The following is a 21,389-nucleotide window of genomic DNA, read 5'->3' on the forward strand; positions in this document are numbered from 1 at the left end:
TTTATTGCAGTTTTCAAACAAATTGGCAATATTCTATAATACAATTCTGTATAGATTTCTAACTTAAAAATTAGAATATTGAAGTCTTAATAGGATTCTATAATACAATTTTGTATAGATTCCTAACTAAACTATTATTCTACCCAAAGCAACAGTATGTAAACCCCTTCCCTTCTCACTGGTATTCACCCAACACTAAACCTAACATATTCTGCAACACACCATCTACTTGACATTCTATAGGTATGATTGTCAAAATATTATAATGCTAATTTTATTATTTGTATTTGTACTCATAATGATTACAGTTGTTTTTTTTAAATCAATGATGGTATACTTGTTAATTAGTATAACTTCAATCTCGTTATGTGAATATATCTATTGTATAACCTATTCATCCATACTTGTATCATTGTGTGTAATGTTGTGGTTCTCATTATATTCCTCTATAATCTACACATTTTAGTTACTTCTAACTCTCTAATATATGGTTTTTGAATTTATGCTGTGGTTCCCATTATATTATTTCATAATATCCTTTATGAACATATTTCCCATGGCACAAGGATATTAGTCATGACAAATGCAGTAAAGTTAATTGATATTAACACACAAACTGTGGGCTGGAGTTGTACAGTTCGTGTCATTAAGAAAAACAAACCAAAAAACGCTATTGGAACACCTAAGAAAAAGTATATGCTCATTGTCCTTGAGAATTAAACTGTAAGTAAATAGTAAAAAATTTCTCCCTTTATTATTATTATTATTATTATTATTTTATTTTTATCATTATTATTATTATTATTATTATTATTATTATTATTAAGATGCTCTCATTCACCACCAACATCATTGTAAATGATATATCTAAATGCAAGGAACTCGAGTTCAATTAATAGTGTTTGATAATGACATTGGAATGTATGATATCACTTTACAAACCAACAAATGGTACATCATCTCAAATGTCATTGTCAAACATGTCCGGACGAACTATAAAGTACTTAATCACAAATACAATTTCGTTATGTTTTATTAAAATATATAAGCATCGGGACTATTTCTTTGACTTTTATTAATTTAGCATTTTGTTCTCTCTCATTATTATATGACTACTTTAACCAATTAAGAAGCACTAATTTAAAAATACGCATTGGGCATTGGTTTAATCGCGCAACGCGCGTGTGATAACTAGTAAAGAATATAATTTTGAATAGTTATTGCATATAAAAATTTAAATGAACATACACAAAGGGAAGTAAAAGAAATAGTACACTGATATAATTTAAAAGGGAAGGTCATACATCAATTTTAAATTAAAAAATGTAGGAATAATTTTATATCATTATTATTTCTTTTCTTCCTAAAATTCACAAATTAAAATTTCAATGAGCCATTGAATTCTAATTCAATGAAAATGAGAGAATAGTAATTAAGTAGAATTATAATTTTCTCCAACCAAGCGAAATTATTATTATTATTATTATTATTATTTTGAAAACAAGCGAAAAAATTTTAGTTACCTCAAAAATTAGGTGGAATTTTAAAGGGGATATATTCAATCATGACTTTCATAGAATTTTAAAGACTTTTATGAACTTTAAAAGTTTGGAGGTATTCAATTCAAACTTTTAGAGAGTATTTAAAAGTCATGCGGTATTCGATCAAGATTTTTAAAGAGTTTTTAAAAGTCATGTGGTATTCAATTAAAACTTTTAAATAATCTTTAAAAGTCATGTGGTATTCAAAAAGTTATGAATTTGTAAGAACTTTTTAATTTTAGAACTTCTGTAGACTTTTATATACTTTTCTTTCTCAAATATAAATAGTTGAAATCCAACCTCCAACCCCAAGATTTCAAAATTTTCTTTCTACCAACACTAAAGGTTTTTTTTTTTCTCTCTCTCTCTATTTAAACTATATTTTTTCTCCTTATTTAAAATTTTAAACTTTATAAACCTTATACCTAAATTCAATAAATTATTTTTTCTTCATTATCCTATATTTTCTACATACCTAAACTCTACCAATTTTTTTCTCTCTCCTAAACTTTACCATCTTCCTCTAAAAATTCAATAAATTACTTTTTTCTTCATTATCCTATATTGTTGCTTGTATATTTTAATTTTTTTTCTATGAACTTTTTATCCCTAACTTCTAAACTTTTTCTCCTAAATACATGAACAGAGTAAATTTTTTTTATCTATCATTGTCAACTTTTACTATATGTTTCATAATATTCATATGTTTATTCGTAATATATTTTTTCTTTTTTCTTTTTAACAACATGCTATTACGAATAGTGAACTATTGTTTGCAATAGCAATTTGAGGCTACAAAGAGAAGCATCTTGTTGTTGTTAGCAGTCCTATATTGTTATTGCAAATAATAACTCTTTGCTTGATACCTAGCAGTATATCAAATATAATTTTTATATATATTATTAATTTTTTTTTTATTTTATGCAACTAGTAATTATATTTTTTTTAAATATTAATTTCTCAAGAAAAAGTAATTATATTTTTAAATATTTTATTTGAACAATTCTATAATTATAAATTTTAGTGTTTAATATTGTTATGAATTGCTTATGAAAGTTTGTAAGGATGTATTCAATTTAGAATTTTAATGACTTTTGTAGACTTTTTAAAATAAAAAAGTCGAAAAAAGTTTATGCAAGTTTTTTATACAGATTTTTATACAGTCTTATAAAGTTTTAAAAAGTTTTTAATGACTCTATGAAAGTCAATAAAAATTTATTAAAATTTATCATTTTAAAAGTTTTTAAAAATCTACAAAAGTCACGATTGAATACACCGTAAGTGTGAGAATGACATTGTAGCTCTAAGTTCTAGTATCCTTAAAAGGAAAAAGGAAAATATCCCAATGCTGGTATGGTATATCTTATCGTCATCTTCGTCCAGCTCCCGCCTCCAAAGCCCACTGCATAACTGTGAGCTCAACCAATGAAAGCTTTAACCATCAATTGAAGAAGAAGAAGATGTCCCTATCTCTATCCACTGCAAAATTAACAGAAATGCCATCGCATATCTTCTCTACACCTGCACGCCGCCCGCCGTTCTTTCTCCTCCTTAAACCTCTTTCTTCCCTCCGCCTCTCCGTCACCGCCGCCGCCGGAAAGGCCAAAATACCCTCACGAAACTACGGTAAGTCCAAGCCTGTGCCGCTCAAGTCCAAGCAGCAGCAGCACTCTTCTTCGTGGCTCAACAAGTGGCCGCAGCATTCCGTAGAGCCATTGGCATCAAGCACCAATCCCGTTGATTTGGACACGGAAACTCGAGTTTTCGACGAGCACACCAGAGCCGGGGGGACTGCGATTGAAAGGATTGTGTTTCGGTTGAGGAATTTGGGATTGGGCTCGGATGACGAAGGAGAGGAAGGGGATGAGGGGAATTCGGGATTGGATGTTAATGGGGAAGGTAAATTGGGGGATTTGTTGAAGAGGGATTGGGTTCGGCCTGATACTATGCTGCTGGAGAGTGATGATGAGGATGAGGATGAAACATTGCTGCCATGGGAGCGCAGTGTGGAGGGGAAGGATGATGATGATGAGGAGGAGGATGGGAGGAGGAGGAGGATAGTGAAGGCTCCCACCATGGCAGAGCTAACAATTGAGGATGAGGAGCTGCGGAGGCTGAGGGGACAAGGGGTTCATCTCAGGGAAAAGATCAATGTACCTAAGGCCGGTGTGACTGGGGCAGTGTTAGAGAAGATTCATGACAAATGGAGGAAAAATGAAGTTGTGAGGTTGAAGTTTCATGAGGCTTTAGCTCATGATATGAAGACTGCACACCAAATTGTTGAGGTTTGTGCACTTTCACTTGGACTTTACATTCAAATCTACACTATTTTATTTTTGTTTAACACTTGAAAATTTGTTGGCTTGATGTTTTAGAACAGTAATTGTGACACAAAACTTTTAAAGCAGTTCGAGAAATTCCTAATCTGCAAACAGTTCTCATATATTAGGAGAAAAACCTAAATTTACTATGAGCACGGTTTAAAGTACAAAGGTTGGAAACACTTAATACTTATACTTTTCTCTCAATACACTGAACTCTCAAGACAGTATTGGGAAATATTGTGCATGCCACATCTCTTGGGGAATAGATCCTTTTATAATCTTCTTTGATGTTTTTATTGGAAATATGAATCTCATATTGTCTGGATTTATTCTTTGTTTCCTTCTTTGACTAATCTTCATATTCCTTGAATCATAGTAGGATTGGTATAATGTTTTTGCCAATAATTTTAGACAACACTATTTTGGGCCAACAACTCTGACTCTCCATTTTTCTGTTCCAGTTTACTGTTTGCATACAATTTGGAAGGTTTTACCATTTATTTAGGTCCTCAATGAGGCTGCCCATTCTTAAATTCAAAATTTTCTTCTCGACACAGAAGAGGTGTGGCATTTGATTGATTGAAATAAGATTTTGAATGTCACATTTAAATCTTGTTATATTGACATAATGCCATGAAACAAGCACTCAAATACAATGAGCCATTTGGTGTAAGTTGAAAACTCAAAAATATGTAAAGAATGTTGATTATTAAATAAACTGCTACGTTTTAGCAAAGTTCCTCAAACTAAACTGGATCTTTCTCTTCCAGAATATACCTGCTGAAATAAATCCACACTATACATCTCATGCAACTGAAAAATCCCATGCAAACTAAATTAAAAGTATGGAATTTATAATACACTGGCCAATTGAGATGTATGTCAATATGATATTAATTGCCTGCTACTATTTAGTTGAGCTGTTCAGTTGTTTTGCTTATATGAATATGGTCTTCAATGTTCCCCTTTTTATCATCAGCGTCGAACAGGTGGACTTGTGGTATGGAGGTCTGGAAGTGTTATGGCGGTGTACCGTGGAAATAACTATCTTGGGCCCTCTTCAAGAGCTGAACCCAAAGATAGAGAAGTTTCTTCCTCTGATAAATCTGTGAACAACGAAAATAAGAGCTTTCACCCAGTTGAGGAAAAAAGTAACCCGGTTATCCACAATAAAAGCATGACTGCAGAAGAGGCTGAATTTAATAAGTTGCTAGATGGTTTAGGTCCACGCTTTGAAGATTGGTGGGGAACAGGAATTCTTCCTGTTGATGCTGATTTACTTCCAACGACAGTTCCCGGCTACAAAACTCCTTTTCGGCTTCTTCCTACCAGAATGAGACCTAACCTAACCAATGCTGAAATGACTAATTTACGAAAACTTGCAAAATCACTTCCTTGCCATTTTGCTCTAGGTACTTTCTGAGTTTCTGTCTTTATGTACTTTATATTGCTGGACTTACATTGTCTAAGTTGTAGCGTTATCGTGGATTCAGGGAGAAATAGACACCATCAGGGTTTGGCAGTTGCTATTATCAAACTCTGGGAGAAAAGTTTAATTGCGAAAATTGCTGTGAAACGTGGAATTCAGAATACAAACAACAAATTAATGTCTGAGGAGTTGAAGGTGTGTTGGGTTTTATTTGTTATATGCCATTCTCATTTCTTCTCTACCTTTCTGTTTTATGACGTAATCTGATGATTGTGCATAGATTTGAGATAGAATGTTCAGAACATATCAAGTTTAGGATTCAGTGGATAAGGGATTATATTTTAGAACCAACAGACATCTAAAAATTCATGCATTTTGGCACTTCAAGTAATTTGTTTATTATACTTTGGAAGTTGAATACTACATATGTTGGCATTGTGTTAGATGTCCTAAAAATTTCTTTCCTGGATGCATATGGAAATTTGCTACTTTGGCCCTTGGTGTATTTGTTTAGAAAGGCATGCACAAATTTTATTCAGCACCTTCTGACACATCTAGTGTTGGAGAAAGTGGTTTCCTTGTTTTTCATTTGTTGCAAGAGTAGTGGAACTTTTCAAGTGTGTGTGTGTGTCTGTATTGATGAGTTATTATCCTTAACTTTTGTTTCCTTCTACTTTAACATTTGCTGTTTATTGGCTTTATTGCTTTAAGCTCTCGGCTTGCCACCAAATACTAGGGAAGTTGCATCTATAATCTCTTGGTGAAGAGTGAAGACCAAATTATAAGAACACTTCTGATCCTCTATTATGTATTTCTCTCTGTCTCGTCAAGAAAAAGATACCAAAAAGAAAAAAAAAAAATTGATGACTTATATTCAGTGCTTGTTTAGTTGTCTCTAATATCTAGTATTCAACTTAGATATTGTGTTGTTGGAATACTTCCAAACTAATGGTTTTGAATTTTGAAGGATGAGTAACTGTATGTGTGTATAGTGGTTTGGTTTAGTATATGCTGTGTGAATTTTTCACATAGATATAAATGAGTTCTGATGCCAGAGGGAAATTTTTGTGAGACACTGCTATTCAGAACTGCGATAGTATTTTGATAGATAGCATTATGGTAAATTGTAAAGTCTATAATTCCATGTAGCTAGATCTAATTTTCCTGTCTCTTTTATATTATTTGGGAAGGAGTAGGGGAATGAGCACATGTCAAGATGTATGCAGCTTACTGTGACTAACAACCTCTCATATAACAGGCATTAACAGGTGGAGTGTTACTGCTAAGAAACAAATTCTACATAGTCATCTATCGGGGAAAGGATTTTGTTCCCCCAAGTGTTGCAGCTGCTTTAGCAGAAAGACAGGAAATAACGAAACAGATACTAGATGATGAAGATAAAGTGCGAAAGGGAGCAACAACATTATTGGCTGTGGATAAGTATGGACATGAACTAACTGGTAATTTAGCAGAACTATATGAGGCTAGTGATGTTGAAGAGAAACAGAGAAGAGGGCTGGCAGCAGTAGCACCTGTTAATAATGATGGACACGCACTAGCTGGTACTTTAGCAGAATTTTATGAGGCTCAAGCCCAATGGGGGAGAGATGTATCCAATGAAGAACGTGAAAAGATGTTGAAAGATGCAGCTAGAGCCAGGACTGAAAGAGTAATCAAGCGGCTTGAACATAAATTAGCCATTGTAAGTATATTTCTTTATTTTAATTGGTTAGAAAATATGATGGTTCCTTACCTAATGTTATTGTTCCTTATTTTAGGATATAAATGAATATAACTTGGCTTTTGCTAGTAGCTTCTCTGTTAAATCCTAATGTTTTTTTGGTTGCAAATACTTTCATTCTAAGCACAATGCATACAGTATACACATCTTTGTCTGAACTTTTTTCTCTTTAATGCAACAGTCTCAAGCCAAGAAGCTTAAAGCAGAGAACCTTCTATCAAAAATTGTAGCATCCTGGGTTCCTGCTGGTCCTTCTGATGACCAGGAAACAATCACAGAGGAGGAAAGGGTCATGTATCGTCAGGTTGGATTGAAGATGAAATCATACTTGCCACTTGGTCAGTTATTTTACTTGATGTTTTTTTTTTAAAAAATAAAATTATATCCTACTTGAAATTGACACAATTTTCTGTTTAATCTTCTGACCTTTAAGGTATTCGTGGAGTTTTTGATGGTGTTATTGAGAACATGCATCTACATTGGAAGCACAGAGAACTTGTTAAGTTAATTTCAAAAGAAAAGGAGGTTGCTTTTGTTGAGGAAACAGCTAGACTCTTGGAATATGAAAGTGGTGGAATCCTAGTGGCAATAGATAGAGTACCCAAAGGTTATGCTCTAATTTTCTATCGTGGGAAAAATTATCGACGACCCATTAGCCTCAGGCCAAGGAACCTTCTGACTAAGGCAAAGGCACTAAAGCGTCGAGTGGCTTTGCAACGATATGAGGTATTTTCATTCTCTACATACAATGTTTCTTTGTGATATCTTCATTGTTAAAAATTATATTATATACTTGTTCTTTCTGATACATGCACATTATTCTGTAGGCTCTGAGTCAGCACATCTCTGAACTGGAGAATAACATAGAGCAAACGAAAAGAGAAATTGTAAGTCATAGTTTCATATTCAGTTAATATTAATGCACTCATAGAGTCATAGGTATCAACTGAGTAGATATCTGTTGCTTGAATTAGACAATTGTGCTTTCAATTGCCAATATCCCTCACTGGTTGTGAACTTTTCTGTCTGCCAAAACTTCATTCCATTAGCAGTCAAGACCACATTTCTTGGTTGCCTTGTTCTTTCTTTGTCAAAAATACATTTAAACATCAATTCCTTTTCCTTGTACTCAGCTGAAATTTATCATGTTATATTTTGGATACTGTATAGGGTGATTCTCAAGATGTAAATGGCAGTGATCGGAAGCACGCGCAGTTCAATCATGTTTCAGAGTTAACCCAAGTGAGTTCTTTAACTTGAATGTCTGGTAAGTCCCAGACTGCTAGTGTCAGTGTTGTGACTGGTGACAGCTTATTTAAGTTCTTTTTGGGACAAATTTTGAATCAATATGGCTTGATAGCTAAAGTGATAATGGCAAATGAATGATCTTTATTGTTTATATACACATATGTAATAGAGTGAAGTTGAAGCTTCATGGATGGGTTCTGATGGCGATGAAGATGAAGATGAAGATGAAGATGAAGATCCTGAATGGGAGAGTGATGAAGATTCTGAGTATTCGGATGCAGAGTTTTCATTTGTGCAAAGAGAATAGCAGATTTCTTTCTTGTTTTATCAAGCTTCTGGGGGCACAAAGACTAACTTCCATTTTTGAGGTAATCTATTGGTTTAGTTAGCAGTGAAAATTTGTTGATACGCCAACTCTTAATGTGCATTACTTTTGATACTCTTTGAGATGAAACAATTAAAATCAGCATTAGGCACTAGGCGCCCCTAGGTCGAGGGGATTTTACATTTTTTTACCCTTAGGCAGACATTAGTCAGCCAACTAGGCGGCCTAGGTGCCCGCGTCGGCCAACTTGACGCCTAACTCGGCTAACTCGGCCCCTGAGTCGGCCAACTCAATTTTTTTTTGGTGTGGAATGTGTACACTACTGTGGTTTTCTTATTATTATTACTCGCCCGACTAGTGCCTAGTGCCTTCTACAACATTGTTATTTACTGTGTATGATTATGACCATACTCGAGATCTGAAAGAATAATTATAGGAATCCACCACTCCACCAGAGTCCCAATATTTTTTGCTGAACTAAAAGCATACACAGCAAAGTTTTAGCAACTATAATTTAATGATATCTTTTGGTGTTGAAGCATTGAAAATTGGAGTGGCAGTGGCATCTCAACAGTTTTGAGGAACAATGCAAAGAGTTTCATATTATAAACAGTTGCATCTAACAACCTCAGCCCAGAATTATTGGTCATTCTATGAATCTTGCGGCTGAAACGAGTGGTTTTGTCTGATACGTTGCCCAACGGCCACCTGTTGACAACTTGAAGTGTGTGCCAACATTACAGTTATTCTGAAGCAGATCTTTTGTCAAGCCCCTAATTATGTTGTATTTATAGAGTTTGTATTGTATGGTCCTTGTATACATTGTTAGGACTAGAGGTCAATGTATAGCCAGATTAGCTTGCACTTGTTTGCAGCTACTTGAATTGTGCAACTTGTATTTGTGAGCATAAATATAATATGTGTAGTCCAACTATTAGCTTAGGCTTTTAGTTGAGATGGAGCACATGCTTTAATTTGGTATCTATGTGTAGTCCAACTATCATCTTAGGCTTTTAGTTGAGATGGAGCACATTCTTTAATTGTATTTATGCACGTACATTTTTACCATTCTTCTTTTTACTCATATTTTCTTCTAGACTACAGAAGTGGAATGAATGGTATGGTTAATTTACAAAAGAATTATTTTCACTTTTAGTCTTTAAGTATTATTTTTGCCATAATTGGTGTATGACTTTTACCATTCAAGTTGGTATGATTTTGAACTAAAAATGTGATGCAAATGAAAGTCATGCACCAAATTTGGTAGAGATAATACTCTGGGACTAAATGGGGAAATTACTTACACTAAAATTGGAAATAATTCCTTTACAAAATAAACACCTAGGGCTAATCACATCTTTTCAAGTTTCACACTTTCAAGGTGATTTGGAAAAAAAACAAAGAAGTATTTTTTAAAATTGTTGTTGCAAGCTTGCAATACAGTTAAAAAGCTATATATATATATATATATATATATATATATATATATATATATATATATATATANTATATATATATATATATATATATATATATATATATATATATATATATATATATAATAGAGAGAGTTAATGTCATTTGAGGTCCTTTGAGTTTGATAGTTTCGTCATGTTTAGTGCTAAATTTTTAAATTGATCATCCATGTTCCTTTGACTTTGAATTTCAACCCGTTGTGATCCAACCGTTACTTTCAATCCTTTAGACCGTGCAAAACAAGGGCAAAACCGTCCCTTTAGTTCTACACAACCCAATTTCGTATGTTTCTCCATAAAAAAAAACTCTAATTACATATAAACATATTTAATTAATTCAGTGATCCAAAAATCAGTGCAAAAAAACTCTAATTTTTTTTTATTCAAAAAAAAAAATTTTGACATAATCTAAGAGAGAAAAAAAAAAAGCTTAAATTCAAAACTTATTAAATGTGATTTATGTAATCAAATTACGAGTTTGTTTGGGTGTATACGTATTACATCAATCTAAAGTGTAAAGCAAAAAAAATTGTTTCCTTTTTCTTTTTCACTAGCCTACCTTTCCCTTCAAGCAATCAGAATCTCCCAATATTAACTTAGCTCAAACAAGAATCGATATCTCAATCAGTTTTTCTCATGGACGAGTAATAATTACTTCCCTTTTATGTATTTTGCTTCATCTTCCTCATACCATTATTGATTTTTGCTTGGATTGTTAAAAAAAAAAATGAAACTTTAACAGATCTGAGGCATACTTGTATTACTCCGTGCAACCCAGAAGAGGCGTCGCCACCATCGAGGTCAGCTTCCACCACCAGCTCCACGTGACGGTGTCGGACGGTCTGGTGAACGTGAACTCGCTCTTCACGATGGCAGTGTTCGTGGGGTTATCCCTGGCAACTCCGGGGCAGAAAAGCCAGGAAGTGAGCTCCAACTGCGACGTGGGGATTGATTAGGGATTGAAGAAACTCTTGATCTTCGAGGTGGTCTCTTTCAATTTCTTCATGTTCTCTTCGTTGGTTAGGTAATTGGGGATTTTTTCAAAAACATACGAAATTGGACTGTGTTGAACTGAAATAAACAGAATTTCATTTTTGGTCCTATGACTGTTGGGGTATAGTTAATTGGAGTATATTCAATTTGAATCCATAACTATTTAATTTTTCTCAATTTTAGTCCCTCCAACCAAATTACCAGCGAGAAGTAGTCAAAAATTTTAATGGCTAAAGTGATGAGGGCAAATTTGTCTTTTGCTTCTTCTCTTCTCTTCATATCCATTTTCTTGCTTTGCTTGTTTTCCAAATTCCAAAGTCTGGTGCTGCTTGTTCTTGCTTCTGGATTTCCTGTTCTGAAACCAGTAAAAGACGTTGGCGTCACCCACTTCCTCATACTCTTCAAGCCTGATTCTTATCCGCCTTATCTCCTCCCGGGAGGGATTCACCACCCCGGAATTGAAGAGAGATTCCATGATACGTATTTGCTCCGATTTCATATTCCACATTGGCATTGGCTTCAGCTCCAGTGTCATCTCCTCAACCCCTGCTGCAAAACAACCAATAATCACACTAATTACACAAAATATAAATTAAGCTTTTTAATGGTGATTATTGGTTGTTTTGCGGTATGGGTTGAGGAAAGCACACCAGAGCCGAAGCGAAGGTGGAATTCGAAATCAGAGCATGTACGAATCCTGGATTCTCTCTTCAATTCTGGGGTTGTAAATCAGTCCTGGGAGGAAATAAAGCGGATAAGAATCAGGCTTGAAGAGTATGGGGAAGTGGGTGACGCCAACGTCTTTTACTTGTTCCAGAACAAGAAATCCATAAGCAAGAACAAGCAACATCTGACTTTGAAATTTGGCAAACAAGCAGAGCAAGAAAATGGAAAAGAAAGAGAAGGAGAGAAGTGATAATTTAACCATAGAGACTGAAATTGAAAAAAGTTGAATAATTGTCAATTGAAATTGACAATTTTGGAACGTGTGAACTCCAATAAACAATACCTCAACAGTCATAAGACCAAAAGTGAAATTATATAGTATAGAAATTACAAATTTGATTATATAGAGGTAGTGATGGAAGAGAGCTTTTCAGAAATAATGTTAGCCCTAGGTTCAAATTATATGTATGATGAACAAGACGATGTAGCTATCTGAACCAAAATTTTACCAAATAGTATGCTGTATGCATAATCTTTCATATTCATTAACTACTTGTGAATTAAAATAATTGACACATGTTAATCAAATAAATAAAATTGTATAGTACAAAAACTTTAGTTCTTATAGCGATATCCTTTCATTGCATAAGGTGCATCTAACCAAAAAAGTGAAGAAAAAAAATCATCACAAATACAAGAGCCTTGAAACTTTAAGTTCGGGTTGATCTTAAATGAACATTTCAAATCATAGACCCTAATTCTGAATACAAACAAGTTTATTATGCGGCAGTATTGCAGCAAGTGTAGGGTGCCACTTTGGGTCTCATTTACGCAGCATCTGTTGCAACTGAAGAACTTGAGTCCTTTGCTCCGGAGGCAATGAATTAATCTGTTCTGGCGTGAGACTCATCACTTGCTGAAGAAGGGCCTGTTCCATCTCCGGAGTCAACTGCATCATCAATAAAATTCACATGTTTTTGGGACCCCAAGTAAACTAACAAGAATAACATTGAAAAATAGAAGAGAAAAGAAATGCATAAATTACTGCTGGTTGTCGAGCAGGCTGATTTCCAGGGCCCATTTGGCTGGGGAATGGTGGTGGCGGTCCGGGAAGTTGTCCTGTAGGTGCACTCTCTGGCAGGCCAGGGATCCAAGCAGAGCCTCTATCTGCTGGCATGGAGCTTCCAACTTGATTGAAATCAGTTCTTATGTGTGAACTTCCCGCCTTAGAAACACACCAGATGTTGGCAAGCATGTTAGCTTAGGAGCATTTCAGGAACCAAAAAGGTAGAGTAGGTAGGTACAAATGAACTTCAAGACAATTAGAGTACTTGCTTTCAGAAAACAATCAAAACATGCAGGTGCAAACCATTTTTAACTGGTTAATGATGGACACAGATATCTTTATGCCTATATGCCAAATAATTCTAGATCAATTTTCACAAACAGTGAATGAAGTGCAAAAAATCATTTGCACCCATATTCCATGCTGCAATGAGAAATTTGTGTAGCACATTAAGAAATGGGTGTGCACTGTGCAGACCACAAAAAGTTTGGGACATAGTGCACAAGGCTCCACATCAAATAGGGTGAGAAATGTTTTCCATGGCTTAAACAGCTGAGCCAAACCCAACCTCAGCAGAGCAGTGGATTCCAAGCACTGGGAATTATGTCTCAGAATTCAGAAACTCTTTACATTTAACAGAATTCATTTATAGGAGTTAGTTTCAGAAAACCCATTACCAGAAACAGAATCTTGTTATGCAAGTAGTTTTTGTTTCTCTCAAGATGAGGACTTTTTTAGGTTTTATGGTCTGAAGGTGGTACATTTGTTTCCTACTTTGTTTCTGAAGATACATTGAGCTTATGAGTAGTTAATCCCATTAGTAATATTTTAGCAAGGAACTACACTTCTTGACATTTGAGTCATTCGTGAATCACAGAGAGAAGGAAGCCATAAAATTAGAAGGAATAAATTTCAACCAACTAAATAGATTCAACCCTTCAATTGGTTAACAACCAAATTATAGCAGGCAAATCTAATAGTTTATCATGCTTGCTAGAGAAGATAAGATTTAAAACCAAAATGACATAATTATGTAACACTCAAGCTTAGAATAATGTCTAAGGCACCTGATATAGTGACTGGGGAGGTGGCTGATTTGGAAGTTGTGGCTGTCCTTGCATAAATGAAGGGCCCATTGGTGCGGGAGGCTTAGCTGCCTGAATGATCAAAATGAACAGAAGATTGGAATTTATATATCAATGAAGTCAATTCAATAACCTGAAAACTTATTTGTAGCTTACATGAAACATGGGTTGTGAATGGTGCATCTGAGTGCCAGACTGCTGAAATCCCACATTGGGCCCCATCTGGGGGTGAATTTGCTGAGGGAAGGATTGCATTGAAGGTCTCATCTGCGGTGGTAGTGGTGGCTGCAGTGGCAGGTGCTGGATGCCACTAGTTTGTATTGATTGGTCCAACTGAGTAGGGGCAGAGGGCATGTGAGATTGAAGATGTGGTGGTGGCTGTGCAGCAGAATGATGAGGAAGTGGCGGCATGTTAGGAGCTTGAGCTGATTGTGGCAGTGACATTGGTGCTGATGGGGCACTAGTATGTCCTTTTGGTTGTTGTACTTGCTGTAATGGATGAGATGGCAATGATGGGGGTTGAAGGTTTGATGAAGGAGCAATCGACGATGACATTGATAATGGAGGTTGGCTATGGTGCTGCTTTCTCATTTGGTCCTGCAAACCTGATTGTGCAGACACTGCTGGAGCAGCCTGATTACTTGACTGCTGAACATGAGATGGTGATGGCTGCGTACTTTGTGTTGCAGGAGTTGGTGTGCTCATCTAAAATAAAGCAAAATTATCAGGAGATGAAAAAATTATGTATGCATTATGCATATACATATGCAGGCCTCATATACAATCAACAGGAGTTCATGGGAAAAGATAAAATGCATACCGGCTGTGCTGGCTTCACCATCCCAAGCATTATTTGTGCCTAATTAACACACAATGTTGTGACTACATTAGTAAATAATAAATGAAGAATCAATTTCAGAGATTGGTTAGTATCATAGTATTAAGTATTAACAAAGAAACTCAACATCTTCTGAACTTCATGTCTAATTGCTACATTGTGCAAAAGCAGAATAATCATAAACTCTAGTCAAATAGAAGTTCAGCCAAACTTGTGGCGCAAAATGAGAGAAAACCTTGAATCCATTGTCAGCATTGCTAAAAAAAAGACCATGACATGAACTATTCATTTGCTATATGGTCAATATTAGTCTGTCAAAGTGAGAAGAATTTCAGCAATTTAAAGGAAGGATCATCTTCCCACTGTACTATATAACCCACTAAACATTCATGAAATAGTGAAGGTTTTCGGTGTGAGAAGACTCTGTTGGGTCATTAGGAGGGAGTGTTTATCCAATCATTATTAACTTGTTCGTTTCTATAATCTATGAGTTATCATATCTGATTCTCTGAAAGATATAGTATAGAAAAATAGACCCAAGCTTGCAAATTTAATTTAGCAAAAATTATATATTTGAATGCATTAGTCATTTACACATCATAACATAGAAATAAGATCCTCACAGCTAAAAGAATATCTCAGAAACCACCAGCAAAAATTAAGAACCTTAAAATTGTGTTTGCAATCACAATCACAGTCATGCAAAGGCAGAGACAAGACTTTATTCACTTTAATTATCCGGTGCAGAAGCCACATATGCACATACAACAATTGCCCACATGCTCTCTTTTGTTTTAATAAAATAAAAGGACACGACCATTTCTAATAATCAAATTTATACATTTTCTTTGAGCTGAAAACCATTCTTATTATTCAAGGATCAAATTGAAAGGAGTTAACACTTGTCTTCATGCCCACTATAATCGTTTTCAGAACACAGACCCCCTCGACAGACCTAAATCACGAATTTTCAACCCAACTGCCAAACCATACCCCTTTATGGTAGCTAATAGCATTCCATGTCAACTATATTAATTTCTGTCATTCACATTAACTTCATGCTTTTAAAACTTGATATATTTTGTGACTTCTATTGAATGATGATGCTGTGAGCAACAAAGAATTGCCAAGACAAAAGATCCCTAATATGCTTGGATCTTGGGTTATAAGGATGATAATTAAGTAGAATGGCTTAAATTCATTGAAAATATGGTTTTTTTGCATTTGGGAATTGGGGACTTCAAGCAAGCAAGCGGTACTGTTCTCAAACAACAACCAACACCGTAGTCTGTTAGCCTGGCTTTAATTTCAAATTTTATCATTCTTTGCATTTCAACCAAATGGCCACATGAAGAAGTCATTAGGGGTCACTAAAACATTGTAATGGTGAATTTCTCAGGAATTATATAGCTCATCAGTAGCTAGAGAAATAATCATCAGGAATCAATTTAACATCACATTTTCTCTACTCTTAACTAGTTCTTCCCCATACAAACTTCTATTATCTCCCTTTTCCTTTATGCAACTTTCTCTTCACTTCTGAAAATTAGTCCTCCAAATCTGTGACACTCATCATAATTATACAAAAATTAAAACTCTACCTTACTTCAATTATATTCCAGACCCTATTTCGCAACATTCCTTCATTAAAAAATGGCAAAGAGATGAACCAAGTACATAAGATTTTCCCCAGAAAAAGGAATAAACTATAGAATCATTAAGACCTGAAAGAGATCTCTGGCCAAGGTAGGGTTTTGAATGAGAATTTGCCTAGCTTGTTTCTCGTTCTGTTCCATCAGCTTCTGTAGCACAGAAAAATATTGAAAATTAAACGAAAATCGAAATTCCAGTCCAGTGCCCTATCTCAAACATGCAAGCGAATGCTTGAGTGAAAGACGAAATACAGCACATCTATACGTATATACGCACACCTTCATCTGACACATGATGTCGTAGAGCTGATTCTTCGACATTCCAGCGATGTTCGCCGACAAACCTTCGCCGGCTACCTCCTTTCCCGCCATCGTTCTCTTCTGAGTTCTGGCCACTGTGCCGCGTGAGACATGGAGGAGAGCATTTATAGTTCGGCCTTTTGGGTCGTTTAGGGCAAATTATACCGTGGACCATGGTGCACATAGTTATTATTGTCAAAGCAGGTCGGCCTGTCGCGTTAGGCTCACCCCACCACGGGCCAAATTTCTGCCTGGCTTTTACAGGTCGGCCTGTTAGGCCTGCAAGCCAGAATTCGTGTAACCCTAACCCGCCGCACGTGGATTCGCGGGTCCCGCACGCTTCTTTTGCTTTTTTTTTTTTTCGTTTTTTTTTCTTTTGAAATTAAGGGCAATTTTTGTTAGCTTTAGTCTTCAGTTTCACACTTTGTAATTTTTTATACGGCCAAACTTAACAAATGTGAAATATTTAAATGAAAATATGAAATAACAAAAAATTACTACACATTCTAGTTGCAATGGAAGTATGAAAACTGGAAGCTGGAAGCTAGAACGTGTGATTGGCGGCGAGGCTGGATGCTGAGCAGGGGAGACTTTCCTGCGTGGTTCGCGACTCCGCGGTGGAGTGCTAGACGGCTGCAGCGAGGATGGACTGCTTCGATTTCCGCCGATGCTGGACTGCTTCGATTTCCGCCGATGCTGGACTGCTGCGACATTGCTGGAGCGGCGAGGCTAGACTGCTGCGGCCTGCGTGGAGCAGAGCAGGCTGGAGGCTGGAGGGCGTCCAGTGGACGGTGGTGCTCTTCGACATGGCTTATCTTCTCTCCAGTTTCCATTTGTTGTCCCTCTCTCTCTCCACTGTTCTCGTTGGCTTTCCAGTAGGGGATTAGGAGTTAGGACATTAGGTTTAGAAATTAGAATTGGGAATTTGGGAGTGTTTAATTAAATTTATATAATTATTAAGGAGCACTTGGCCAGCGGGCTGACTCACAGCCCGCGCGGGCTAACCCGCACGGGTTGCGGGTCAATTATGGCCTGCTAATGCAGGCCTATTTTTTTCATAACCCTAACCCGCCCCACTGCGGGGCGGGTGTGGGCTAGCCCGCGGGCTCCGGCCGATTTTGATCGTACTACACATAGCAATGTGCACCATGTACGTAAACAACGTCGTTTTGAGCATTGTAAACTAACCGTCCGTTTTTTTGGAAATCACGTTTTTGTTTTCGCCGTTAACTTCCAAATATATATATATATATATATATATATATATATATATATATATATATATATATATAAACAGTGAATTGTTCAGATTGGCAATTATGGCGATTGTCGTCTTCGCTATCTGAGAATACTCACAACTAACAAATATCCAGTTCGTAGCTATTGGATACGCAAGCATTAGGATATGGAAGACGTCAATGCGTAGCAGGATTTAGTTGCGACGGAAGACTCTAATGCTCCGGTTGGATTGGCAAATTTAGATGATCCTAATTCAGGTTTTTTATATTTGATTTTCTGATTTGTTTGTGTTGATGAAAATAAATGAATTCGTATGTAATATTCGTTGTTTGGATTATATGATAATAGTTATAGGATTGTTTCTGATACAACTAGGCAATTGGAAGGGTAGATGGTGAGTTTTGTGTATTTGTGTGGATATTATGTGTATTCTTTGAAGAAATTGTGAGTATTTCAGGTCATGTTTCTTTGTATTCATTGTAGTGGTAGGTAAACAGATGGTAGGAGAATGATTCTGTGTATTCTTTGAAGTCAGTCTGTGTATTTTAGACAAGGATTATGTGTATTCATGTTAGTTGTACTGTAAACACATGATGATGTGTTTTTGTATTTTGGTGTTTCCATATTTTGTGTATTCCTTGTATACAATCTGTGTATTGTAGACATGTATTCTGTGTATTCATGGTAAGGGTACTTAAACATTGTGTTTTTGCAGCCGATAAGGATTTGTTAGGGTTGTCAGTGAGTTCTAGTGATGAAGCATATGAGGTTTATAATGATTATGCTTTCAGGCTAGGTTTTAGTGTGAGGAAGGGTAAGCAAAGATATAGTGCTACTACAAAAACATTGAAGATGAAGGAGTTTCATTGTTCAAAGTTTGGGTTTAAAAGGGATTTAGGAAAGGGATGTTATTCAAAAGTTGATATACGGACAAGTTATTGTGCATTTGTTCAATTTGATTTAGATGGAAATGGGATGTGGACTGTGACAAAGCACGAGAAGCTTCATAATCATGAGTTGGTTCCACCGAGCAAAAGTTATCTTCTACGGTCACATAGAATAGTGTCTACAAATCATCTTTCCTATCTAAAGGATTTGAAGAAGAGCGGTGTTTCTGTGGCGGATGGTTTAAGGTTTCTTAAAACACAATTAGGGGGGGTCACCACTTGTTAGTTTTAAAAGCATGGATGCATATAACTCATTGTGCACTAATGTATTGAACAAATTGGATGGAACCGACTCAAACACATTAATTGAAATATTTAGACGAAGGCAGTCAAGTGAAAATGATTTTTTCTTTAATTTTGAAGTGGATGATGAGTCAAGGTTGTGCAGTTTTTTTTTTTTTTTGGAGAGATGAAAAATGAAGCTAGACTATGAATTATTTGGAGATTTGTTAGTTCACGATACGATGTATCGTACTAACAAATATGATATGATTTGTGGTCCATTTGTTGGTATGAATCATCATTGTATGAACGTCATGTTTGGATGTGGTTTTTTGCTGAACGAGAGGATTGAGTCGCTCGTATGGTTGTTTAGGTCATTTTTAAGATCTATGAATGAGAAAAGTCCCAAAACATAATGACCGATCAATGCGCTGCTATGGCTGCTGCTATTTCCCAAGTTTTTCCAAGGTCAAGACATCGCCTATGTATATGGCATATTGGTGAGAATTCAAAGAATCACATCAAGGGATTAAGAAATCATAAAGATTTTCTAGACATATTCAATTGTTTGTTGAAACATACCTATACAGAGGCAGAGTTTGAGCTTTATTGGACAAGGTATGCATCCGTTAAACATTCTGTGTATTGGTGATGATATTTATGTTTATTTTGTTTTAGAATTTTGTGTATTATAATTTTCCCAATTCCTTACCTTAGTATACAGAGTTGGCAATACTTACAACGATTCTGTGTATTATGTTGATATGTTCTGTGTATTTCAATGTTAGAGTATTTGTATTGTATTGATTCTGAGATTCTGTGTAGACTACAAAAAAACGCGGATTTAACGATGAATTTAGCGACGGATTTATTCCGACCGTTGCTAATTTAACGACGGAATAGCGACAGATTCACTTATTTTATAAAAAATTGAACGTTAGCGACGGATTTGTGACGAAATTTGCGATGGAAAAATTTTGTCGTTAAATCCGTAGCTAATTTTAGTGGTAAAGTGTCGCGCAAAAAATTGAGATGGATTAGCGACGAATTTTGTAAAAAATTTCGCGCTCATATTTTTAAGAAGCAAAATAAACTCGGGAACAATGCTCTAGCGACAGATTTTAAAATCCGTCGCTAGAGCATTGTTCCCGAGTTTATTTTGCTTCTAAAAAAATGAGCACTAATTTTTTGAACAAAATCTAGCGACGGAAATTTTAATCCGTCACTATATTTAGCGATAGATTCAATTCCCATCTCTAGATGATTAAAGGAGTGGGCTACAATTTTTTTCAAAAATAAAATCTAGCGACAGAATTTGAATCCGTGCGACGGATTTAAATTTCCGTCCTAGAATATTAAACTAGTAATTTTTAATAAAATATAGCGACGGATTTTAAGATCCGTCACTAAGTTTTATGAGTGGGTTTGTTTTCAGTTTTTAGTATGGGAAGCGGGAATTTTTTTAATAAATGACGGAAATTTGAATCCGTCCCTAAATGTAAAAATAGTACTCCGTATAAGGTTACAGCTTGCAATTTGAATCCGACGGAAATTTGAATTTTCACTCGCCCAACCCTAACTCCCTAAGCCTCCAGCCGTCGCCCTCCTCTGCCCATACCATCACCATCGCCGACCGCCATTGCCTCCTCCACCAACGAAGTTGCCTGCTCCGCCGAACCCACTGCCGCCCTTCGCCTCCTCCGCCGAACGCAGCTGACTCCGTTCCCTGCTCCACCGAATGCCGCTGCTTGCTTTGCCGACGCCGTTCCCTACTCCGCCGAACGCACTGGCCATCGCCTACTCTGCCGAACGTCGAATGTCGCTCCCTGCTCCGCCTTTGCCTGCTCGGTCGTCCGCCGCCGCTTCCCCAACCGTGAACTGGTATGTATTTTATTATCTTTTCCCTTGTGTTTTAGTATGAATTGCGTTGGTACTTTGAACTGCAAGTATTTCCTTCTCTTCCTGGTATGGTATTTTGGTTGTGTGTTTGAGTGTTTAACTCTATAAATTTCTTATATCTAGGTTACTAGTCTTAGTGTCTTATCTCCTTTTTTAATATTCTTGTATGCAACGTGCTTCACTGATTTTCTCCTCTAGATACAAAGCATTTAATATGAATGTATATGTTTGATTACACCATCTGGTTGAATTTGATATAGAATAACATAGGTGCTATAGTTTATTTCACTGCATAATCATTTTTCTTATAGTAAAGTATATTATTTGACTGCATAATCATTTATTAGGTTTCTCATTTGCCATCTCTACAGATTGTTTGATATATATCATTTATATGCA

General features: G+C 35.9%; 2 protein-coding genes across 2 annotated transcripts; one reads left to right on the forward strand and one right to left on the reverse strand.

The window, feature by feature from the left end:
- The first annotated feature begins 2,898 nt into the window (after positions 1–2,898).
- Positions 2,899–9,676, forward strand: LOC116010296 (CRM-domain containing factor CFM3, chloroplastic/mitochondrial). The gene is made up of 10 exons (XM_031249641.1): positions 2,899–3,826; positions 4,845–5,277; positions 5,359–5,489; positions 6,553–6,996; positions 7,217–7,373; positions 7,469–7,761; positions 7,863–7,922; positions 8,206–8,277; positions 8,453–8,651; positions 9,148–9,676. The coding sequence occupies exons 1-9, from the start codon at positions 3,002–3,004 to the stop codon at positions 8,588–8,590; spliced, it is 2,553 nt and encodes an 850-aa protein (XP_031105501.1). The 5' UTR covers positions 2,899–3,001; the 3' UTR covers positions 8,591–8,651; positions 9,148–9,676.
- Positions 9,677–12,302: 2,626 nt separating this feature from the next.
- Positions 12,303–16,804, reverse strand: LOC116011323 (cleavage stimulating factor 64). The gene is made up of 7 exons (XM_031250874.1): positions 16,663–16,804; positions 16,456–16,533; positions 14,714–14,752; positions 14,050–14,598; positions 13,876–13,965; positions 12,788–12,967; positions 12,303–12,691 (listed from the first exon to the last, which is right to left on the reverse strand). Exons 1-7 carry the CDS (start codon positions 16,753–16,755, stop codon positions 12,566–12,568), a joined length of 1,155 nt encoding a protein of 384 aa, XP_031106734.1. The 5' UTR covers positions 16,756–16,804; the 3' UTR covers positions 12,303–12,565.
- Positions 16,805–21,389: the final 4,585 nt, after the last annotated feature.

The sequence above is a fragment of the Ipomoea triloba genome, chromosome 2, assembly GCF_003576645.1.
Source record: "Ipomoea triloba cultivar NCNSP0323 chromosome 2, ASM357664v1".
NCBI classification, from domain to species: domain Eukaryota; kingdom Viridiplantae; phylum Streptophyta; class Magnoliopsida; order Solanales; family Convolvulaceae; genus Ipomoea; species Ipomoea triloba.

What these genes read in the sequence shown, in the direction of transcription:
- LOC116010296 (XM_031249641.1), top strand. Translation starts at nt 3,002, where the DNA reads ATGTCCCTATCTCTATCCACTGCAAAATTAACAGAAATGCCATCGCAT. An exon ending in CTGCACACCAAATTGTTGAG is followed by an intron (nt 3,827 to 4,844) that starts GTTTGTGCACTT and finishes TTTTATCATCAG; the next exon opens with CGTCGAACAGGTGGACTTGT. An exon ending in TTGAACATAAATTAGCCATT is followed by an intron (nt 6,997 to 7,216) that starts GTAAGTATATTT and finishes TTAATGCAACAG; the next exon opens with TCTCAAGCCAAGAAGCTTAA.
- LOC116011323 (XM_031250874.1), bottom strand. Translation starts at nt 16,755, where the DNA reads ATGGCGGGAAAGGAGGTAGCCGGCGAAGGTTTGTCGGCGAACATCGCT. An exon ending in ATTCACAACCCATGTTTCAT is followed by an intron (nt 13,966 to 14,049) that starts GTAAGCTACAAA and finishes TTGATCATTCAG; the next exon opens with GCAGCTAAGCCTCCCGCACC. An exon ending in CTCCCCAGTCACTATATCAG is followed by an intron (nt 12,968 to 13,875) that starts GTGCCTTAGACA and finishes TGTGTTTCTAAG; the next exon opens with GCGGGAAGTTCACACATAAG.